Source organism: Aethalodelphis obliquidens, unplaced genomic scaffold (assembly GCF_003676395.1).
Source record: "Aethalodelphis obliquidens isolate GAN/ISIS:26980383/991018 unplaced genomic scaffold, ASM367639v1 scaffold116, whole genome shotgun sequence".
Lineage (NCBI taxonomy): Eukaryota > Metazoa > Chordata > Mammalia > Artiodactyla > Delphinidae > Aethalodelphis > Aethalodelphis obliquidens.
The window spans coordinates 1023833-1048320 of NW_020838060.1; the positions used below are offsets into that span (position 1 = coordinate 1023833).

At 40.4% G+C, this 24488-nt stretch overlaps 1 protein-coding gene across 5 annotated transcripts in view; it reads left to right on the forward strand.

The window, feature by feature from the left end:
• Window positions 1-913: 913 nt before the first annotated feature.
• The window catches only part of SETDB1 (SET domain bifurcated histone lysine methyltransferase 1), a 30533-nt gene continuing 6958 nt past the window's right edge, over window positions 914-24488 (forward strand). Inside the window, exons 1-14 of one of the 5 annotated variants that reach the window (XM_027097771.1) lie at window positions 914-997; window positions 2100-2370; window positions 3063-3214; window positions 14159-14193; window positions 15122-15221; window positions 15978-16103; window positions 16271-16472; window positions 17157-17230; window positions 18168-18358; window positions 19152-19281; window positions 19959-20115; window positions 20199-20357; window positions 20993-21616; window positions 22065-22181. In XM_027097771.1, coding sequence (XP_026953572.1) covers window positions 2111-2370; window positions 3063-3214; window positions 14159-14193; window positions 15122-15221; window positions 15978-16103; window positions 16271-16472; window positions 17157-17230; window positions 18168-18358; window positions 19152-19281; window positions 19959-20115; window positions 20199-20357; window positions 20993-21616; window positions 22065-22181 — 2327 coding nt within the window. In that variant the 5' untranslated portion in view covers window positions 914-997; window positions 2100-2110. Of the gene's footprint in view, window positions 998-1018; window positions 1200-2099; window positions 2371-3062; window positions 3215-14158; window positions 14194-15121; window positions 15222-15977; window positions 16104-16270; window positions 16473-17156; window positions 17231-18167; window positions 18569-19151; window positions 19282-19958; window positions 20116-20198; window positions 20358-20992; window positions 21617-22064; window positions 22182-24488 lie in introns of those variants that run through there. The other 4 variants (XM_027097770.1, XM_027097773.1, XM_027097772.1 and 1 more) reach the window with 4 other exon arrangements.

A 24488-nucleotide genomic window follows, 5' to 3' on the forward strand; every position in this document is an offset into this window, starting at 1 on the left:
ATCCCTGGTCAGGGAGCTAGATCCCACATGCATGCAGCAACTAAGAGTTCGCATGCCACAACTAAGGAGCCCACCTGCCGCAACTAAGACCTGGTGCAACCAAGTAAATAAATAAATTAATTTAATAAATAAATAGTTAACAAATAGTCCTAATGAGGGTGTGGGGAAAAGAGATACTTTCACAGATTTGCTAGTGGAAGTAAAAATTGTTTCAACCTTTTGAAAAGTAATTTGACAGCAGATCCTAATAAAAATGGGAGAAAGTACATTATTTTTTTACTCAGATTCCATTTTGGGGAATCTCTTTCACAGAAATTAAAGTACTACTGCAAACGGATGTTAATGTTTATTGTTGAGTTATTTGTAGTGCCTAAAAATTGAAAACAATCTAAATTCCTAAATATGGTTTAGCCATATTATGAAATATTATGCAACTGTTAAAAAGACAACTTTTGTCCTTTTTATTGACTTCATGTTATGTCCACATGTTAAATGAAAACAAAACATAACAAAAAAATCCACATGTTTGACCTGTACACCCAGGCCTAGAAAAGTAAGCTGTTTTATCTCAAAGGAGCAGGGATGGTTAAGTGATGGGGTGGAGAGGAAATTTTCATATTTTTCTTATTACAACTTAATATTCGACTTGTTACAATTTGTACAACTTACGTAATAAAACAAACTCAAGTAAAAGTGAGAAACAATTCTAAACCTAAGAGTGTTTGCCAACAGAGCCTTTACACAATAAACTTAGTATTGCTGTCACCAATTGGGGGTGGTGGAAGAGGCGGAGCTTCTGTAATATACTCTAGGCCACGCCCACTGAGGTCCCACGCCCACTGAGGTGCCGTTCCGGTCGTTTCTCACGTGTGCCCTGGAAGGCTCTGCCTCGACGCATGCGTACTCGCCTGAGTTTGCCCAGCCTTTGAGGGTTACCCTGCACCTTTGGGTTTGACCCCGTCAGGCTACCGTCGCGGCGACCGGAACGGCACCTCAGGTTTGCTTCCGGCGTCTTTTTTTTTTTTTTTTTTTTTTTCCTTCCCCTTCCCTCCCTCACGCTTCTTCCCCTCCCCCTGCTCCCTTTTCCCTTTGGTTTCGTTCTTTCCTACAGAGGCCGACCCCTGAGTCGTGAGTCTGGTTGGTAAGAAAGAGCCCTCATAGCTGGAAGCTGGGAGGTGTGGGAAATACTGTTAATTGAGGTATTTGGAGACCAAGGGCTTGTATGGAATGTTTTGTTTGTGGTAGGAGGTCGGGCGAGAGTGGGAAGGAGGTCTTCCCCGGGAGACTAGCGGGGGCGGGGTTGAGCTGGGTTTGCGGGTGGGTGGGACGCACCCCTAAAATGGATAGCGCGGGGGTGGGGCGGTGTGTGGGCCAAAGAAAAATGGAGGCAGTGAGAACTGGCGCTGGGGTCGCACGGCATTATGGCATCAGTTTTGCTTTAACCGTTTGATAAAAAAAGCAGTTAACACCAATGTGAGTTGTATGTGGGAGTATTTGAATTGTCGATTTTAGGTAGCCACGGTTTATTCCCAAATTGCTTTATTTCCTTTTACTTTGGGGAAACCTCTTTGCTGCAAGCTTTTCTGTCCTTAAGTATTATACTTTTCAAACAGAAAATTTCCACACAAAAGCAAAGTAATGTAAAGGGAAAAGTAATTAAAGAGAAAACAACGAATTAGGGAGTTGTAGACCAAACCCCTCCAGGTGGGGAGTATTTGTTCAAATTAGGCAGAGCGTGCAAACAAAGATTTATCTCATTAGTCAATTAAAGAACACAGGCCACAGAAATATCTTCCTCAATAAACTGGTTCTCTTCAGTTTCCTAAAACATTGTTTTCGGTAGCTCCCTGTTGCATAATATATGTCTTCCGTGCCCTCTCAAACTTTTGCATTTTATTCAGGCCTATAGTCTGTAGCCTACAGGAGATGAGAACTCTACAAAATCTCAGCATCAGATACTGGAGAATGGGGAAAGAGAACTAACTACGTATATTTGAGTAACAAGTAGCAGAGTAGGAATGAGTTTTATTAGGGGACTGAAATTCTCTATTGCAGTCATAATAACTCCAAAAGTAATTCTAGTTTCCTGCTCCATGTAGAGGACAACAGTATGTCCTCCCTCCCTGGGTGCATTGGTTTGGATGCAGCAACAGCTGCAGTGGAGTCTGAAGAGATTGCAGAGCTGCAACAAGCAGTGGTTGAGGAGCTGGGTATATCTATGGAGGAACTTCGTCAGTTCATTGATGAAGAACTGGAAAAGATGGACTGTATACAGCAGCGCAAGAAGCAACTAGCAGAGTTGGAGACATGGGTAATACAGAAGGAATCTGAGGTGGCCCATGTTGACCAGCTGTTTGATGATGCATCCAGGTAAGAACCACATAGGAAATAGGAAATCTACCTATTGGCAGACATTTTTAAAGTAGTATAATTGTTCATGACATTGTACACTTTGTACTTTAGAAAGTACAGATATGTAGAATCTTACTCTTCCTCAAGGGTGAAGGGCCATAATCTGACCTCACAACCACCCATATAATATAATATTCACCTATCAGAGGCTAATATGCTCAACAGTAGGGGAGTCCAAGTCTTGACTCCCTTCCCCTTCTTTATACGTCACTCTACTTCAGAGCAATTGTTTTGTTTTCTTAGTAGAATCATCTAGGGAGTGCATATTATAAAAACTTGCTGTTTTATGTAACTGCGAAGTTTTAATAAGTTCCTAGAGCCCTGTTTCTACTCCTAAACCCCCAGAAGATTTGTTTCTCCTGCCCTAGTTGTCACTTAGAACATATTTTCAAATAACAACAAGGTAAATAATGAGGTAAGGTTGAAAGGACTGTGCTTTGGGCTTATTTTGGATTTTTGAAGAACTAGTCTGGAAACCACTATTTAAACATTTTTCTATGGGATAAGCATTTAAAATTCAAAACAGAGACACTTTGGAATATGGCCTGTTTAAATAGAGGTCAGTGTATACTGAAATATATATAAATTCTAATAGCTTTTACACCTGCTTCTGCTGGCTTTGACCTTTTCTACGTGTGTTCCAATATTAGGGCAGTGACTAATTGTGAGTCTTTGGTGAAGGACTTTTACTCCAAACTGGGACTACAGTACCGGGACAGTAGTTCTGAAGATGAAGCTTCCCGGCCTACAGAAATAATTGAGATTCCTGATGAAGACGATGATGTCCTCAGTATTGATTCAGGTAAGAGATGAGGCTATGGACAGGAAAATCTCAGGATTAAAATTGAAATGTGGGAAGATGAGCAAATAGAAGATAAAAGAGAGGAGAAAGCATTCTTACTAATTCCATATTCCTAACTGTTGGACTTGTCTGTTACAGAAGAAAAAAAGAAGATTGTTAGTATTGATATCATAGATTTTCACTTCTTGCTACTTCCTGATTGAATTATTCTCCTTTCCCCATTCTATGTAACCTGTATTCTGAATTCCCTTGTTTTTCTTTATAGGTGGCATTAGCACCTATGTATATATCTCAAAACAGATTATTTGGTTTTGTCTATTCTTTAACAGTTTTTTGTTTGTTTTTAGTTTATTAATTTATTTTTGGCTGTGTTGGGTCTTCGTTGCTGCGCACAGGCTTTCTCTAGTTGCGGCGAGTGGGAGCTACTCTTTGTTGTGGTGTGCGGGCTTCTCATTGTGGTGGCTTTTCTGTGTTGTGGAGCACAGGCTCTAGGCACACGGGCTTCAGTAGTTGTGACACACGGGCTCAGTAGTTGTGTCTCGCAGGCTGTAGAGCGCAGGCTCAGTAGTTGTGGCGCACGGGCTTGGTTGCCCCGTGGCACTTGGGATCTTCCCAGACCAGGGATCAAACCCGTGTCTCCTGCATTGGCAGGTGGATTCTTAACCACTGCGCCACCAGGGAAGTCCCTGGTGTGTAAGTCTTAATGTCCACATTATGTTTCATGTCTGTTGGATACTCCACCTAGGAGTGGAATTGGTAAGTCTTAGGTAAGTGTATGTTTGAGTTTTTAAGAAATCGCTATTGTGTTTTCCAAAGTGGCCATATCATTTTACATTTCCCCTAGCAAAGTGGAATTGTAGCTTTTTTTTTTTTTTTTTGGCCATGCTGCGTGGCTTGTGGGATCTCTGTTCTCCAACCAGGGACTGAACCCAGGCCACAGCAGTGAAAGCCGGAATCCTAACCGTTAGGCCACTAGGGGACTCCCTCACATTGTGATTGTAGTTTGCATGTTCCTAAAGACATTGAGCATCTTTTCACATACTTATCTGCCATTTATGTATGTTCTTTGAGGAAATAGCTATTCAAATAGTTTTGCCTTTTTTAAAAAATTGGATTGTCTTTTTATTATTGACTTTTCTAAGTCAATATATATAAGTCTTCTGACTTATTATACTTTAGGTACAATTCATTTATCAGACCTATTTTACAAACATTTTCCCAGATGTGGTCTTTTCATTTTCTTAATGGTGTCTTTTGAAGAATAAAAATTCTTAACGTAAGAGCTGAGGGTAGTTGGTTGGTTTGTTTTGCTTATGGCTATCCAGTTGTTCCACCACCATTGGTTGAAAAGACTATTCTTTTGGTATCCTTGTCAAAAATCAGCTGGCTATATGTTGTAGTTGAGGGTCACATTGAACTAAATGTTTATTTTTATACCAGCACCACACTGTCTTAATTACTGTAGCTTTACAGTAAGTATTAAAATCACTTAGTGAAAGTCCTCCAAATTCATTTGTATTTCATATATAATCCAAATAAATTTTAGCATCAGCTTATCAGTTTCCTAGAATTTTTTTGTGGCTCCCTTAGGATTTTCTATACATTAGACCATGTTGTCTGCAAATAGTTATTTTACTTCTTCCTTTCTAATCTAGATGTCTTGTGTTTTTCCCGTGCCTTATTATGCTTGCTAGAACCTCCAGTATGATGTTAAAAAAAGAGCAGACATCCTTTCCTTGTTCCTGATTTTATCAGGGAAGCATTTTATGTTTAGTCATTAATTATGATGTGAGCTGTAGGTATCCTTTATCAGGTTCAGAGAAGTTGCTTCTATTCCTAGTTTGCTGAGAGTTTTTATAATAGCTGGATTCGATTTCAGATTTTGTCAGCTACTTTTTCTCTGTTGTCCTCAGGTGATCATATGGCTTTTGTCCTTTATCCTATTAATAGGATGTATTACAATAATTATTTTTTATATGTTAAACCAATCTGTTGTTCCTGGAATAACTCTCCCATCCCCACCCCCCACTTTGTCTTAGTGTATAATCCTTTTTATATGTTGCTGTATTGGATTTGCAAATGTTTTAACAATTTTTGCACATATGTTTGAGGGCTATTGGTTTGTAGTTTTATTGTGATGTCTTTGGCATTGGTAGCAGGGTAATATTGGCCTTATAAGATGAGTTGGGAGGTGTTCCTTCCTCTGAGTTGTGTGGAATGGTATTATTTCTTCCTTAAATGTTTGATAAATTAAGCAATGAGACCATCTTGGCCTGGACTTTTCTTTGTGGAAAGATATTTTTTAAGTAAGCTTTTTAGTTTGGAATCATTTTAGATTTATGGAAAAATTGCAAAGGTAATAGAGAGTTCCTGCATACCTTTCACCAGTTTCTTCTAATGTTAATGTTACCATGGTATATATTGGTCAAAACTAAGAAACAAACATTGGTACATTACTTTTATCTAAACTCCAGACTTTATTCAATTTCTGGACTTCTTCTGTTCCAGGATCCAATCCAGGATATCACATTGAATTTATCGTGGGAAGATAAATCATTAATCCATTTTCTTTACCTGATATATCTATTTTAATATAATCACTAATCTATTTTCTTTACCTGAAATATCTATTTAGATTTTCAGTTTCTTCTCAAGTTGATTTTGTTCATTTGTGTCTTTCTAGGAATTTGTTCACTTTATCAAAGTTGTCTAAATTATTGCCATAAAGTTGTTCATAGTATTCCCTTATGATCCTTTTTAATTTCTGTAGGTTCTGTAGTGATGTCCCTTTCATTCCTGATATTGGTTATTTAGATCTCCTCTTTTTTTTCTTGATTAGTCTAGATACAGGTTTATCAATTTTTGTTCTTTTACAAGGAACCAGTATTGGGGATTCATTGATTTATTTTTGCTACTGTTTCTCTGTTTTCTATTTCATCGATTTCTACTCTGATCTCTATTTTCTTCCTTCCACTTTTTTTGGGTTTGATTTGCTCTTCTTTTTCTAGTTTCTTAAAGTCAAAGCTGAGACTATTGACTTTAGACCTTTCTTTCTTTCTAATATAAACATTTAAAGCTATAAATTTCCCTCTGAGCATGCTTTGCTGCATCTCATAAATTTTTATGTTGAATTTTCATTTTCATGTAACTCATAAATTTTAATTTCCTTTGTGATTTTTTTCTTTGACCTTGGGTTTCCTTTTTAACTAGGCACTCTTGGGTCCTCTTTGCATATGCATATTTTAGCAGTCACCCAAAAATGTATAGAGAATTTATCTAAGCCTGTCTGTGACTCTCTCATTTTCAGAATCTCCTGGTTAAATTTACTGGTTTGCCGCTTACCCTAAACAAGAGCTACAACCTCAAATTAGCAAATCTGCTTGTTATGGCTAGCACCTCAGTGATAAAGCTACAGTTTTTGCCCACCAAGCTAGAGGTGGAGCAGGGATGGGAGCTGCCCCAGGCAAGAGATCCATAGACTCCCACCTTTGTTACCAGAAGATTTAGCAGTTTTTCAGGGATACTTATCAATCTATTGTTTGCCTTTGGTCAAATTTCCAGTGTCCTAAAATGATTTTTTTTTAATTTTTTGGCTGCATTGGGTCTTCGTTGCTGCACAGACTTTCTCTAGTTGCAGCGAGCTGGGGCTCCTCTTCATAGCAGTGCATGGGCTTCTCACTGTGGTGGCTTCTCTTGTTGCAGAGCACGGGCGCTAGGCGCACAGGCTTCAGTAGTTGCGGTGCATGGGCTCAGTAGTTGTGGCTTGCGGGCTCTAGAGCTCAGGCTCAGTAGTTGTGGTGCATGGGCTTAGTTGCTCTGCGGCGTGTGGGATCTTCCCGGACCAGGGATCAGTCCCATGCATTGGGAAGGGGATTCTTAACCACTGCACCACCAGGGAAGTCCTGAAATGATTGCTTTTGACAATTTTGTCCAGTTTTATAGTTGTTTTCTGCATAGGGGAATTGTCCAATCTTGTCACATCACTATTACCAGAAGTGCTGTAGTTTTGCCTGTTTTTGAACTGTATAAATGGAATCTTAGACACTGTATGCATTCTTCCATGACATCTTCAACATCATGCTGATGTGTGATGCTTGGTTCAGTTGCTACTGCAGTATGGTGTTGTTCCATTATGTGAATATGCCACAGTTTATCTAGTCTCCGAACAGTTGACATTTCATTTGTTTTCAGTTTTTTTGCAATTGTAAATAATGCCCTAAATATTCTTGTAAATGATTCTTGATGCACATGTGCAAGAATCTTTTTAGGATATCCTAGGGTACTGTAAGAGTGGAGTTGCTAGTTCTTAGGATATAGAATTTTCAACCTTGCTGGATAATTAGTGACCAAACAGCTTTCCAAAGTGGTTGTGCCAATTTATATTTATACCACCAGTGGCTGAGAGTGACCTGTGTTCCACATCCTTGACAACACTTAGCACTCTCATTTTAAAATTTGATTTCCCTGTCTACAGATGAACTTGGGAATCTTTTCATGTGTTTGTGAGTCATCTGTAGGTTTTCTTTGTTATGTCTGTTCATGTATCTTGCTCATTTGCTCAACTGTTTTTTTTAATTCATAGGAAGTCTACCTATTATTCCTATAATTATAATTACTAATCCTTTGCAGTTATAAAATGCACATATCACTCCAACCTTATGTCTTGTCTTTACTTTTTATGTTATTTGTCAATAAACAGAAGTTCTAACGTTAACATTTTCTTTTATGGTCATTGCTTTTTATATCCTTACTGCCCTGAGTCTATAAAGATCTTCTTTTACATTGCCTTTGAAAGTTTCATAGTTTTGTCTTTCACATTTAAGTCTTAATTCCAAATGGAATTTCTTTTTTTCTTTTTTTCATATTGTTCTTAAACAATTTCCAGCACCATTATTGAAATGTGTCCCCTCCTATTGATTTACATTGCCTACTCTATCATAAATTATTTCCATATATTTGTGTGGGTTTGTTTCTGGACTTTCTGTTCTGTTTCACTGGTCTGTCATTTCCTCCTGTTTCGACTCTATAGAGCCTATCACTGTGGCTTTATAATATCTTTTAACTCTAGTAACCTCAGTTTCTTGTTCTTCTTCACAGATGTCTTGGTTCTTTTTCACCTGTTGTGCTTATATTTATATTGAGAGTTAGCTTGTCATGTTCCCCACTTCCCCCCCACCAATAAAAACCCCCAAACCATTGACGTTATCACAAGATTAATTTAGGAATAGTTGATAATTTCATGGTATTTGACTCTCCTATACAAAGATCATTTATGTAGTCCTTAACATTTTTCAGGAGGGTTGATTAATTTTCTCCACGGAAAGCTTGCACGTCTTCTGTCAGATTTATTCCCAACTACCATTTTCAGTAGCCACAAAAAATATCTTTTTTAAGAAAATACATTTCCAGGGGCTTCCCTGGTGGTGCAGTGGTTGAGAGTCTGCCTGCTAATGCAGGGAACACGGGTTCGAGCCCTGGTCTGCGAGGATCCCACATGCCGCGGAGCGACTAGGCCCGTGAGCCACAACTACTGAGCCTGCGCGTCTGGAGCCTGTGCTCCACAACAAGAGAGGCCGCAATAGTGAGAGGCCCATGCACCGCAATGAAGAGTGGCTCCTGCTTGCCACAACTAGAGAAAGCCCTCGCACAGAAACAAAGACCCAACACAGCAAAAATAAATAAATTAATATCCTTCTTTTAAAAAAAAAAGAAAATACATTTCCAACTAGTTGCTGCTGGTATATAGACATGCAGTTGACTTTTGCATATAGATTTTTGTATCTGACAATCTTATTAAATTTTTATTTCTATGATTTCATTTAAGTTTTCTATGTAGACTGTCATCTGAAAATAATTGCAGTTTTTCCTCCTTTCCTATACTTATGGCAGATAAGTCTTGTTTTTCTTGTCATATTTCACCAGCTAAGACCTTTATTATAATGTTAAATGGGAGTAATGATGATGACAAGGACTTCCTTGTCTTGTGGCTTGTTTGGTGGTTATTTTTGGTTGTTTCGTTTTTGATAGGTAAGAAGTGGATTTATTTAGAGAGAAACACGCTCCACAGACAGAGTGTGGGCCATCTCAGAAGGCGAGAGCGGCCCTTGTGGCTTGTTTTAAAGGGCATGTTTTCATCTTATACTATTTTTTTTTTTCATCTTATACTATTAAGGCTGATTGCTTGTTACAGGTTTTCAAAGATGTCATTTGTCAGGTAATAGAACTTGTCCCATATTTTTAGTTTGCTGGGAGTTTTTATCATGAGTAGATGTTGATTTTATTGGACATACTTTATCTAGTAAAATTATTATGTGAATATTTTTCTTTAAATCACTAAGTTTTCCAACCTTATAGTCCTTGGATGACTCCAACTAAATATATCGTTTTTAAACATTTCTGGATTTGTTGTGCTGATATTTAGGATTTTTGCATCTTCTCTTTTATAACAGAGATAGGCCTATAATTTTTTTTTTTGGTACTACCCTTCTGTGATTTTAATATTGAGATTTTGATGGCCTTGTAGAATGGAATAGGCAGTATTTCTTCTTTTAATTCTTGGGAAGTGTTTGCAAAATTGGAATTATGTACCCCTTGAGCGTTTGATAGAATTTGCCTATGAAGCCATCTAGGTATCTATTTACTTTGTGCAAAGCTTTTCTATTTCTTTGAGTCAGATTTGGTAACTTGTAATTTTCTGGTAATTTATATTTTTTCTTAAGTATTCAATTTATTGGTATAAAGTTTCTGCTTATATTTTTAGCAAAGCTGGACATTTAATTCAGACCTTTCGTACAGATGACTATACTCCCTCATGCTCCCTCTGTCCTGTTCCTCATGTCTTAACTTGGTGACTTAGAGTTCTGGAGATGACTGATGGTAATGGTTGCACAGTGACATGAATGTACTTAATACCACTGAACTGTACACTTAAAAATGGTTAAGATGGTAAATTCTGTGTTATGTATATTTTGCCACAATAAAAAAATTGGGGGAAAAAAGAATCAGATTTGTAGGTCCTGATGGGGAATACTTTCCTAGTAATTTTAAGTGTGGAGATAAAAAGCAACATAAAAACTGCATGAAGGGGACTTCCCTGGTGGTCCAGTGGTTAAGAATACGCCTTCCAATGCAGGGGATGCAGGTTCAATCCCTGATTGGGGAACTAAGATCTCACATGCTGTGGGGCAGCTAAGCCTGTGCGCCTCACCAGAGAGCCTGCGTGCTGCAAACTACAGAGCCCACGAGCTCTAGAGCATGCACACTCTGGAGCCTGTGCACCACAACTAGAGAATCCCGTGTGCCACAACAAAGAGCCCACACACCATAACTAAAGATCCTGCATGCCACAACAAAGATCCCGTGTGCTGCAACTAAGACCCAATGCAGCCAAAAATAAAAACAAAAAAACTGCATGTTGGGACTTCCCTGGTGGCACAGTGGTTAAGAATCTGCCTGCCAATGCAGAGGACACGGGTTCGAGCCCTGGTCCAGGAAGATCCCACATGCCATGGAGCAACTAAGCGCATGTGCCACAACTCCTGAGCCTGTGCTCTAGAGCCCGCGATCCACAACTACTGAGCCTGTGTGCCACAACTATTGAAGCCCGCACACCTAGAGCCCATGCTCCACAACAAGAGAAGTCATTGCAATGAGAAACCCGTGCACTGCAACGAAGAGTAGCCCCCGCTTGCCACAAATAGAGAAAGCCTGTGCACAGCAACGAAGACCCAGTGCAGGCAGACATACATACATACATACATACATAAATTTATTTTAAAAAAAACGTGCGGGCTTCCCTGGTGGTGCAGTGGTTGAGAGTCCGCCTGCCAATGCAGGGGACACGGGTTCGTGCCCCGGTCTGGGAAGATCCCACATGCCGCGGAGCGGCTGGGTCCGTGAGCCATGGCCTCTGAGCCTGTGAGTCCGGAGCCTGTGCTCCACAACGGGAGAGGCCACAACAGTGAGAGGCCCACGTACCGCAAAAAAAAAAAAAAAAAAAAAAACCTGCATGTTGAGTGTGAGTAAAAGGATGAAGGCAGGATAGAATACATATGTAACTTTGCAGAATATCTTTGGCTGCAAAAGATACTGTTAATATTGGTTATTTCTGAGGCAAGTAACGAGAAGCAGGGGCAGGAGGGAGACTTATTTTTGATTGTGTGTCCTTTTATAATGTTTGAATTTTTTACCACATGAATGTATCTAAATATATTTTAAAGGTAAAAATCCCTGCAAGATTAATAACCATCCGTCCTTAATTTGTCCTCAAATATAGAACATGTGTTTTGAAGCCTTTTACAGTTGTGGAGTTCTAAGATAACAGATATTAATCATATGCCATAGTCACAGTTCTTTGAGGAATGTGTGCACATGCACAGGTGTGTCTGTGTATTCTCTCCAAGGTTGAGTTCATATCAAATAAATAATTTTGTATCCTAACTTTTAAAACTTAATATATATCATTAGCATTGCCTCGTGTTATTGAAGATTCTTTATGAACCTCATTTAGATATGTTGTAGTTTATTTAACTATTTTTGTTATTTTCAGAAATGTACATTGCTTTCCATTTTTGTTTTTATTTATTTAGTTATTTTTGCTACTTTTCCCCCCCCAGTTTTATTGAGATGTAATTGACAAATAATATAGTATTAGTTTAAGGTATAAGACATAATGATTTGATACGTATGTTTATTGCAAAATGATTACCACCATTGCCTTTTTTAATTTTAATTTATTATTTGGCTGCGTCAGGTCTTAGTTGTGGCTTGTGGGATCTTCATTGCAGCATACGGGATCTTTTGGCGCAGCATGCGGGCTTCTCTCTAGTTGTGGTGCGCGGGCTACAGAGCGCACGGGCTCAGTAGTTGCAGTGTGCAGGTTTAGTTGCTCCACAGCATGTGGGATCTTAGTTCCCCGACCAGGATCAAACCAGCGTCCCCTGCGTTGGAAGGTGGATTCTTAACCATTGGACCACCAAGGAAGTCCCCCCATTTTTAAATATACGTTATAAATATCTAAAATTTCACTGTACGATACAGTAGCCACTATCCACATGTGGCTATTTAAATTATGTGAAATGTGGGAATTCCCTAGCAGTCCAGTGGTTAGAACTCCACACTTTCACTGCCAAGGGCCCAGGTTCAATCCCTGGTCAGGGAACTAAGATCCCGCAAGCCATGTGGTGTGACCAAAAATAAAAAAATATGTGAAATGTGAAGCCTAGTATTTTCCAGAATGTATAAAGAACTCTTACAACTCAAGAATAAAAAGACAAATGACCCAATTAAAAATGGGCAAAAGATTTGAATAGATATTTCTTCAGAGAAGATGTGAAAATGACCAATAAGTATATGAAAAGATGTTCAACATCATTAGTTGTTAAGGAAATGCAAGTCAAAACTACTTTATACTTACTAGGATAGCTGTAGTTAAAAAGATAGACAGTAATAAATGTTGACAAGGATGTGGAGAAATTGGAATCCTCTAAATTGCTGGTGGGAATGTAAAATGGTACAGCCAGTTTGGACAAATCTTTCAGTTCCTCAAAAGGTTAAACCTTATGGCCTAGCAATTCCACTCCTAGCCATATACCCAAGAGAAATGAGAACATATGCCCACATAAAAACTGATATTCAAATGTGCCTGTCAACATTATTCATAACAGCCAAAAAGCGGAAACAACCCAAATGTCCATCAACTGATGAATGGATAAATAAAATATGGCATAGCCATACAATGGAATATTATTCAATCATATAAAGGAATGAAGTGCTGATAAATGTTGCAACATAGATGAATCTGATATGATGCACCACATATAATATGACTCCGTTTATATGAAATATCCAGAATAGGCAAATCCATAGAGACACAAAGTAGATTAATGTTTGCTGGGGGTTGTGGGAAGGGTGGAATGGGGAGTGAGTGCTAATGGGTATTTTCATCACTCCGGAAAGAAACCCCATACTCATTAGTGGGGTTTCTTTTCAGGGTGATGAAAATGTTCTAGAATTAGATAGTGGTGGTGGTTGTACAACCTTGTGAATACACTAAAAACCAGTGAATTAAACATTTTAAATGGGTAAATTTCTTGGTATGTGAATTATACCTGATTTTAAAAGAATTTTTAGTAAAATTTAAAGTTCATTTCATGTGCTTAGTAGCCAAATTTTAACATATTAGACAGTGTAGATACAGAACATGTTTATCATAGCAGGAAGTTCTGTTGGACAGCACTACTCAAGAAGAAACATTTTTGCTTAATTCACTGACTATATTTCACTTTTCAAATCATTCAAATAACCCATAAATTATTGTTATAAGAATTCAAATATTTGGGCTTCCCTGGTGGCGCCATGGTTAAGAATCCGCCTGCCAATGCAGGGGACACGGGTTTGAGCCCTGGTCTGGGAAGATCCCACATGCCATGGAGCAACTAAGCCCACATGCCACAACTGCTGAGCCTGTGCTCTAGAGCCCGCGAGCCACAACTGCTGAGTCCGTGTGCCACAACTACTGAAGCCCAAGCGCCTAGAGCCTGTGCTCCTCAACAAGAGAAGCCACCACAATGAGAAGCCCATGCACCGCAACGAAGAGTAGCCCCTGCTCGCCGCAACTAGAGAAAGGCCACGCACAGCAACAAAGACCCAATGCAGCCAAAAAATAAAAATAAACAAATTTAAAAAGAGAGAATTCAAATATTTGAAAATCCCACAGAATATCACCTGTCCCAGTACTTTATCCCCAGGTAAGCACTGTTACCTATTTGCTGTGTATCTTTCTAAATGCTTTTGGTACTTTCACATAGATATGTATATCTATATCTAGTTTTCAGTTGTTATCAATAATGTTTCCATGGTAATCCTGTTAAGTAGCTTAGTTCTTGATTTCTTGGAAATTCTTATGTGTAAGTCCCTTACACTCAGAGTTTTTCTCATCTGTAGGTGATGCTGGGAGCAGAACTCCAAAAGACCAGAAGGTAAGTTGGGATGGGTAAGAGAAGGGTGAGAGATAAGAATATGAAAATGGGAGAAACTTTTGGCCTGACCATTCGGTCAGTTCAGCTATCAGCATATAATCGTTCACCCTGCATAATCAGCCCTATGGGTTGCAGTTCTTTAATAGGTGTTAAAAGAATGCAAAAGTTTCTTATAGATGCATGCACTGAGTGCTGTATGAATGTAGAATTTGGCAGTTAAATTAGTCAAGGATAGCTTCCTAAAGCTGATTTCTGAACCAGATTTGTAAGAAAGGGCAGGTTTTGCCTGATAAAGTAACTATAAGCTTCTAAACATAACTCATTCTATTTTGCTTTTTAAAAGACAAGTTCTTATGCTGGAGAACTGGTGCTACATATATACAATGGAATATTACTCAGCCATAAAAAGAAATGAAATTGAGTTATTTGTAATGAGGTGGACCTAGAGTCTGTCATACAGAGTGAAGTAAGTGAGAAAGAGAAAAACAAATACTGTATGCCAACACGTATATATGGAATCTAAAAAAAAAACACAAAAGGTTCTGATGAACCTAGGGGCAGGACAGGAATAAAGATGCAGATGTAGAGAATGGATGTGAGGACACAGGGAGGGGGAAGGGTAAACTGGGATGAAGTGAGAGAGTAGCATTGACATACATACACTACCAAATGTAAAATAGATGGCTAGTGGGAAGCAGCTGCATCGCACAGAGAGATCAGCTTGGTGCTTTGTGACCACCTGGTGGGGGGGGATAGGGAGGGTGGGAGGGAGAGGATATGGCGATATATGTATACATATAGCTGATTCACTTTGTTGTACAGCAGAAACTAGCACAACATTGTAAAGCAATTATATTCCAATAAAGATGTTAAAAAAGAACCGGTGCTACTATTTTAAAACTTGATTCCCTCATCCCTTTCCTTACAGCTCCGTGAAGCTATGGCTGCCTTAAGAAAGTCAGCTCAAGATGTCCAGAAGTTCATGGATGCTGTCAACAAGAAGAGCAGTTCCCAGGATCTACACAAAGGTTAGAGTCAGGAGGCACCTCGGTATAGGTGCGGGCATGAAATCCTACAAAGAGATTTCATGGATAACTGGCTTTGTTTTAGCATTTCAGAATCCTTCTTCACCTCTGTTTGGTTCTTTTAACACCACAGATTTTCCTTGCTGTCTGCTTGTCGTTTCTCCCCCTGCTGAACAGCTTACGGGATCTTAGTTCCCCAACCACGTATTGAACCTAGGCCCACGGCAGTGAAAATGCAGAGTCCTAACCACTGGACCACCGGGGAAGTCCCTTGGCTTAAGTCTTTTGTCTGCTGGTTTTCTACTGTGTGATGGCTTTGTCCAAATACCTTTTTAGCTCCATGTTCGTGATTTCTTCTTCCAGATGAAGGTTAAAGAGAAGAGAGTAACTCAAACCCTTAAAAAGAGGTCTGAGGGAAGCTTTGTAGAGTGTGGCTGTTAAGAGATCCCTCCCAGGAATATGTTTTATAAAATGCTACGTGGCATTTAATGAGTGGTAATTAATGTTATTAATAAGGAGTTGGAAATATTTGGTTAAAGTGAGATGGTCTTGAGTTACATGTGAATTTCAATTCAAGTTTTTCCTGTTAGCATAAACAGTTGATTCGACTGTGTCTTATATTTCTGCCCTTGGCCAACAGAGCAGTAAAAGTGGCTAAGGATCAAAAGATTACCCCACTTGCCCCAATAACCCAGTACTTTCTTTATTTTTCCATTCTTTCCCCAGTCTATGCCATATCTCTTTATGCTTTCTTCCTAGGAACCTTGAGTCAAATGTCTGGAGAATTGAGTAAAGATGGTGACCTGGTGGTTAGCATGCGCATTCTGGGCAAGAAGAGAACTAAGACGTGGCACAAAGGCACCCTTATTGCCATCCAGACGGTTGGTATGTTCAAGCTAGAGGAAGAACTAATGAAAGACAACCTGCAGGTCTCCAATGCTGATTGTTTCTTTTCCCCATAGCCTTGCCTTTTGTCTCTCACGTAGCAACCAGGATTCACACAGAAACTGATGGTTTTTAAAATTTTTTGTTTATCTTTCCCTTTTACTCAGGGCCAGGGAAGAAGTACAAGGTGAAATTTGACAACAAAGGAAAGAGTCTTCTGTCAGGGAACCATATTGCCTATGATTACCACCCTCCTGCTGACAAGCTGTATGTGGGCAGTCGAGTAGTGGCCAAATACAAAGATGGGAATCAGGTCTGGCTCTACGCTGGCATTGTAGCTGAGACACCAAACGTCAAAAACAAGCTCAGGTACCTGGACAGAGGATTGAAAAGAGAGTGGGAGCCGGGAGCACAGCACCTGCCCTGTTCAAGCCACGGTCCAGATCTCACAATTAGCTTTTGTGTTCTTAGTCCCCAGTGGCCAGAAACTCTTTCTTTGCCATGAAGTCATGTGGATGATTCTTTCTCGCCACCCCCCACACACACACCCTTTTTTCTCCTTTTCTCAAGGAGAAAACTGGGTAGGGGAGAATAATTCAGATTGATTAATGGTTAGGTGGAATAGAGAATTCATATAGAAGGAAGAAATGGAGACTAAATGTTTTTCAGCAGTTTAGGAATCTGACAGTATAATGAGAATAAATAGCTTTTGGCAAAGTGGGGATATGTTGGTTAGATTAAGGGAGAATTCTAATATTATTTTCCATTATGGTTTATCACAAGATATTAAATATAGTTCCCTGTACCATACAGTAGGACCTTATTGTTTATCCATTCTGTATGTAATAGTTTGCATCTGCTAACCTAAGGAAGAATTCTTAACTCTCGGGGTGGGAAGAGAGAATAGTAGGAAGAAAGTAGTGCACCGAACATCTTCCCCGGAGTGTGTCCTGTTTGTGATCCAGAGGCGTGGAAGCTATGATAAGATAATTTCTGTCGGTCGAGTTAAATATCATAACCCCCAATCTTTCTACCGTCACTCTTTCCTCACAGGTTTCTCATTTTCTTTGATGACGGCTACGCTTCCTATGTTACACAGTCTGAACTGTATCCCATTTGCCGGCCACGTGAGTGTCCCTCCTTTCTTCCTTAGTTCTATCCATTTCCTCCTCTACCTTGTATTTCTTCTTAACACAACCAATTAAAAGGCCCTAATGTTTTTGGTGCTTTAGTCTCAAAGAGGATAAGTTTCATTAATGTCCTTTGAGAGTACAGTTTAATTTGCTCATCTCTAGTGCTGGGTCTTTGCAGCCAAAGAGTCAGACACTAGAAGAGCATGACTTACCTTGAGTGGATGCTCATATTGTAGATGTCTTTTGATTTCATTTCTGAGTGATTTAGGTTTGAGAAGATATTACTTCTTTCCTAGTCTCATGCTTAATCTAACATTTGTATAAATCTGTAGTCTGCATAGTGCTTTCATAGCACTTCCTCATGGTGCTTTCTACAGAAGCTGTATTAGATGGGGGCTTCATAGTGTCCTCTGTACTTGTGACTCTGGCTTGGGAGAGACTCTTAACAGAAGCAACTGTTTTTAATTGCAGAAGAGTCAACTAACATGGCTGTGTTTCCACATAACATGGCAGTAAATACATTCAGCGTCCCTTAAAAGCCTGATGGAGCATGAGAAGGAAGGACAGGTTTTTTTAAATCAATTTCATGGTGCCACCTATTGTTTTTGATTTACCTTTAGACTTACCAAGTTAGCAAGAATTTCCACTTGACTTTTCCTAAGAAGAAACAAACATTTTTATGAAATGAGTGCCTCACCTATGTTTTCATATTGCTTATTTAGTATTTACTTGATTTGAGTGTACATTTACACATTAGGTTCAATACTTTTAGGTGATCTTGGTTTTGCTTCCCTTGAGGTTATGATTTCTTCGTTTATTTTTTCTCTCCCTCCCAACCTGAAAAATACCAAATGTCTCCTTGCCAACCATTTTCCCCTATCAAGACATGCCCTACCTGCCCTCTCTCAGCCCTACTTCTTCCTTGGGACAGTGAAAAAGACTTGGGAGGACATAGAAGACATCTCCTGCCGAGACTTCATAGAGGAGTATATCACTGCTTACCCCAACCGCCCCATGGTTTTGCTCAAGAGTGGACAGCTTATCAAGACTGAGTGGGAAGGCACGTGGTGGAAGTCCCGAGTTGAGGAGGTGGACGGCAGCCTAGTCAGGATCCTCTTCCTGGTACTCTTCTTCCCTAGAGTTTTAGAGGCAGGGATTTGGGTGAGATGGGGGAGCATAAGAGGCGATAATGATGATGATTTTGTAGAAATGCCGTAGTTTTCCTCTTTCTTATCCTCTTACCTATTCTTGCTGTTTTGGGTCAAATTTTACTTTATCTTCTTTTTGGTTCCTGTATGAGTGGTTATTAAAAATAAATTCCCTGAATTTAATTATGACACTAATCTGCATGACACTGTTTTTGTTTTTCTCCAGGAGTATCCACAATGCATGTAGGTACAGAGAAGGCGGCTAGTTCTGTTTGCCAGGGTTAGGGCTTTGATAGCATAGTGGGACAAAAAAGAAGGATCAGTGAATTCGAGGTCTTGATGATCTTTCAAGGCCCAGTTTAACTCTTAGATCTTCTATACCTATCCTTTTCTTCTGTCTCATGCCTTTCTTAGAATTATATTTCTTCTCTGAACTATTTCAGCCCTTTGATCCTAAGGCCTTATGATCCTTGTTACACTTCTTATACTCAGTATAAACATCTATCTCTCTTATAATTTTTCACACAAGGAATATATGTGTTTTTGTTTTGGGGGTTTTTTTTTTGTTTGTTTTTGTTGTTGTTGAATTCCTGATGCCTGTCATGGAGCCTGGCACATAAGTTTATTGAATAGATAGGGAATTCAGGGCTCATCAGGGAGATTGCGCCCAAGGGAGGCACATAGTATATATTCTTCACAAGCGGCAGTGTAGATTCTAGCCTTTAACTCATTCCCCCCGCCACCGTTCCTTCCTCCCAATCCCCCAGGATGACAAAAGATGTGAATGGATCTATCGAGGCTCTACACGGCTGGAGCCCATGTTCAGCATGAAGACATCCTCAGCCTCTACGCTAGAGAAGAAGCAAGGCGGACAGCTCAGGACACGTCCAAATATGGGTATGTCCTGAAAGATACCCTGGGAGAAGGAAGAAATGGACAAACCAGCAAAGGGGTTTATGTACAATGGCTATATCCTTTGTTTGCCAGGATTACACTACTGACTCATTGAAAACAGGACATGTGCCCTGAATTGTTTCCAGTAGTGGTGATGGATTTGTGATGCTGCCTGCACATTCTATGGCTCTGATTTGTTCTAAAAAACACATAAAAATCTGAAACAACTGGCTTAGGTTAGGGGTATTGTTGGTAGTAATTACCTGTTATCCACGTGAAGATTATATGCTTTGTGTGTTATCTGTGGTCAGTTTTTTTAAAGCCCAAACCAGTTTTGTTTTTGTTTTTATATATTCCTGGCATACTTTCTGGTTAATTTTTCCTGACAACATTAGTTGATCAAAGAATGCGTTTTTGAAAAATTTTACCAAAGTATGAGATAATTACTAATGTAAATCGTCTGAGGCAGGAAGATGAAATCTTGTTATTTAAGTAAAAGTCAGCCTGTGCCAGTATTCCCACTCATTGGTGTAAATAGTGAGATCTGACAGTCTTAGCACTTAGTCAAAATGTTTCCATTGTTGCTTTTTTAGATTATATAAATTGAGGATTAGATGTGTGCATGAATATAAATGACACAGTTCTCATCTTCTCAATGGTCAATTTCCTTTTTCCTATAGGTGCTGTGAGGAGCAAAGGTCCCGTGGTCCAGTACACTCAGGATCTGACCAGTACTGGAACCCAGTTCAAGCCAGTGGAGCCCCCTCAGCCTACAGCTCCACCTGCCCCACCTGCCCCACCTGCCCCACCTCTGTCCCCCCAGGCAGGTGACAGTGAGTGAGTGCTATTCCTTCTTTTTCGCTGGTTTCTTTCATATTGTATTTTCTGTATCCCTTATTATATGATCTCTAATCTCCTAGAAGCTTGGAAAGCCAGCTTGCCCAATCTCGGAAGCAGGTAGCCAAAAAAAGCACATCCTTCCGGCCAGGATCTGTGGGCTCTGGTCATTCCTCCCCTACATCGCCTGCACTCAGTGAAAATGCTCCTGGTGGGAAACCTGGGATCAGTCAGACACATAGGTGAGAAAATCTCAGGCTCTCTTTTGGGGGTGTTGGCAGTGTGGACTGAATGGTCACTGTATAGGGAGGTTCCTTAGCCACAAGGTGTCTAGTTAAGATTATGATGGTGAGAAGTTTGAACTTGAAAAGGAAGCTTTAAACTTGGACGTTTCCAGAAACAGAATGTAAAAATAATTGAATTAGAAACTAGGCGCCTAAAAATACAATCACCAGAAAGTCATTTGTTAAGATTGCTTATTGAATATGGTGTCATCATTGGTACAATAGAAAGGGAACTCTGTAGCCTCTTTCCTTGAATCGTGGGAGTCAGTAAGGGCATTTATAGGACACATAGCAGGAAAAACTAGCATTGGTAGAAGACTGGACTCTACTTCCATAAGTCGCAGGCAAAAAAAATTTTAGGAAAATATATGCTGTTGAAATAGAGATATTATCAGTCACTGAAGAGTAACCAGAGCATGTCATTGTCCAGGTTTAGTAAGGCAAGGGGAAATTTGACTTTCTTGTATCATCTTTAGCTTTAAGAGGACAGCTATTTGAAAGGTTAGAGAAGTGGTTGAGCCAGCTGATGGGCTAAGTGTACACTAGAGAGGTGCTATTGCTTTCTCATCTGAATTCTTGCATCTCATTTGCAGATCACCTTTAGGATCCACAACCTCTGCCCCAGCACCCCCAGCTCCCCCAGCACCCCCAGCCTTCCATGGCATGCTGGAGCGGGCCCCGGCAGAGCCCTCCTACCGCGCCCCCATGGAGAAGCTTTTCTACTTACCTCATGTCTGCAGCTATACTTGTCTGTCTCGAGTCAGACCTATGAGAAATGAGCAGTATCGGGGCAAGAACCCTCTCCTAGTCCCACTACTGTATGACTTCCGGCGGATGACAGCCCGGCGCCGAGTTAACCGCAAGATGGGCTTTCATGTTATCTATAAGACACCCTGTGGCCTCTGCCTTCGGACAATGCAAGAGATTGAGCGCTACCTTTTTGAGACAGGCTGTGACTTCCTCTTCCTGGAGATGTTCTGTTTGGATCCATATGTTCTTGTGGACCGAAAGTTTCAGCCCTATAAGCCTTTTTACTATATTTTGGACATCACCTATGGGAAGGAAGATGTTCCTCTGTCCTGTGTCAATGAGATTGACACAACTCCCCCACCTCAGGTGGCCTACAGCAAGGAACGAATCCCGGGCAAGGGTGTTTTCATTAACACAGGCGCTGAATTTCTGGTTGGCTGTGACTGCAAAGATGGGTGCCGGGACAAGTGAGTTGGTTAAGGAATTGCTGGCCCTGCCTCCAACTTTGTTGTGATTGTCTTTCTTTCCACTTCTTTGCCTTATACTGCACTCCTCCTTTCCTCACCTCCCTTTACCTTCTTAGCTGGAGCTCCTGCCATAAGGCCTCCATGAAAACTATGAGACTGAGAGGCTGGGGCCCCATAGCTTAACCCTGGGTGCATGTGTCTTATGTTCGTTTCTCTGATTCTCCTTTTCCTTTGCTTCCCTCCATTATGCTTTTGGTTGCCACTTGCTTTGTTCTCTGTCTCTTTATCTTATTCTCACTCTGTCATATTCTGTCTTTAATGTTCTCATTTATATGTATGCAAGAAGAAAAATTTCACTACTCTATCACCATCCTTTTATCAGTAGTAACTTCTTGCCTCTAAAGAAAGTCTCACAGCTGTAGCTGTTGTACCCTTCTGTTTTATACAGGTCCAAGTGTACCTGCCATCAGCTAACTGTCCAGGCTACAGCCTGCACCCCAGGCGGCCAAATCAACTCTAACTCTGGCTACCAGTACAAGAGACTAGAAGAGTGTCTTCCCACAGGGTAAGTAGTCAGGGGAAAGTGAAGCACCTCAGAGACTGAATTCTTGTTTTTCTGTGCTTGTAACAACCATCAGAATTCTAAAAATTGGAGCCAAAAATAGGATAACTGAAACAGACATTTTATCAATTAAGCCTCAGTTACTGAATTCCCAGCCCATGTTTCTTCCTTGAGCTTTCCTCGAAATGAATACATAAAATGATTGAATAGTATCTAGCAATTTTCTGTTGCAGTAAAAGATCACCTTGATTTCAGAGCTGTACGATTATTCTAACAGATTGTGGTTTACTCTGGCAAGCGAGATGTGTTCAGAGAGGAGACCTGATTATATAGGACTTTGTAAATCAGAATAAAAATTAGAGTCAAATTCATGATGTGATGGGAAGCTGTTAGGGAATTTTAAGCAGGCAAATGATGTGATCTGCCTTTTAAAGATTACTCTGACTTCTCTATGAAAAATAAGTCTTTAGGGCAGCAAAAGTAGAATTTGGTAGACCAATTAGATACTTTCAGGAACATAGGTAAGAAGTGGTGGTTGCTGGGGCTTGTACTAGAATGAAGGTGGCAGTAGAGATGAAAGCGGATATACTTGGGGATGCACTTGCAGGTAGAGCTGCAGAACTTCATAGATTGCAGAATGGGAGGGAAAGAACAGATCAAGGACAAGTCCTAAATTTTATACTTGAGCAACTAAGTGGATGCTGGTGCTTTTTACTGAGATGGAAGACTAGAGCTAGAGCTGCAGGTCTGAGTAAAAGTCAGCTTCTGTTCTGGCCATGTTAAGTCTGAGATGCCTGTTAGGCAACCCAAGTGGAAATGTCAAGAAGGCATTGAGGACTTCCCTGGTGGCACAGTGGTTAAGAATCCGGCTGCAAGTGCAGGGGACACAGGTTCGAGCCCTGCTCCAGGAAGATCCCACATGCCGCAGAGCAACTAAGCCCATGCGCCGCAACTACTGAGCCGGCGCTCTAGAGCCCACGAGCCACAACTACTGAGCCCATGTGCCACAACTACTGAAACCCGCGAGCCTAGAGCCCGTGCTCAGCAACAAGAGAAGCCACCACAATGAGAAGCCCGCGCACCACAACAAAGAGTAGCCCCCACTCGCTGCAACTAGAGAAAGCCTGCGTGCAGCAACGAAGACCCAACGCAGCCAAATAAATAAATAAATTTATTTAATTTTTTTTTTTTTTTTAAGAAAAAAGGGCATTGAGACTTCTGAAGAGAAGTGTAAGGATTGGGCATAAAGAATTAGGAGTCATCAGCTCAGGAGTGATAGTTAAAGCCTGGACGAGTTCATCTAGAGAGAATATCGATAATAGAAAAGAGAAGGGGCCCAGAGTAAGCCCTGGGCTATCCAACTAGAAATTGAGCAGAGGAGGTGGAGCCAGCATGTGAGATTGAGAAGGACAGGTCAGGGAAAGAGGAGGACAGTGAAAAAAGTGGGATATAATGTGGTAAGCTGGGTGTATATGAATATGTGAACTAATTAGCCTAATACTCAAGATACATAATTAACAGAGAGGATGAAAAAGGAAAGAATCATCAGTGAAGTAATTCAGATGCTTTCCCATAATGGAAGGAACCGTATTTCCAAAGTGAAAAGGCCAGTCAGGTCCTAGCATAACGGATGAAAATAGATCCCCACTAAAACACATGATGATAAAATGTGATCATTGTGTCCACAGAACACTGAGGACAAAAAGAAAATACTAAAACCTTCTAGAGAAGAGAAAGAGACCACAAAAGAAACAAGAATTCAAAAAAAAAAAAGAAGAATTCAAAGTGACTTCGACCTTCTCAAAATAACATTGGAAGCTAGATGGCAATTAAGGAATCTGTTCAGAATTCTAAGGAAAATTATTTCTAACCTAGAGTTCTAAACCCAGGAAAACTATCAGTTGTTGGTTAAAGTAGGCTAAAGCCTTTTTTTTTTTTTTTTTAACTTATTTGGTTTTGGCTGCGTTGGGTCTTCGTTGCTGCACACAGGCTTTCTCTAGTGTGGCAAGCGGGGGCTGCTCTTCATTGTGTTGCGCAGGCTTCTCGTTGCGGAGCGTGGGCTCTACACTTGCGGGCTTCAATAGTTGCAGCACGCAGGCTTAGTAGTTGTGGCACGTGGGCCCTAGAGCACGTAGGCTTAGGTAGTTGGGGTGCGTGGGCTCTAGGGCTCATGGGCTTCAGTAGTTGTGGCACGCGGGCTCAATAGTTGTGGCTTGTGGGCTCTAGAGTGCAGGCTCAGTAGTTGTGGCACATGGGCTTAGTTGCTCCGTGGCATGTGGGATCTTCCCGGACCAGGGATCAAACCCTATC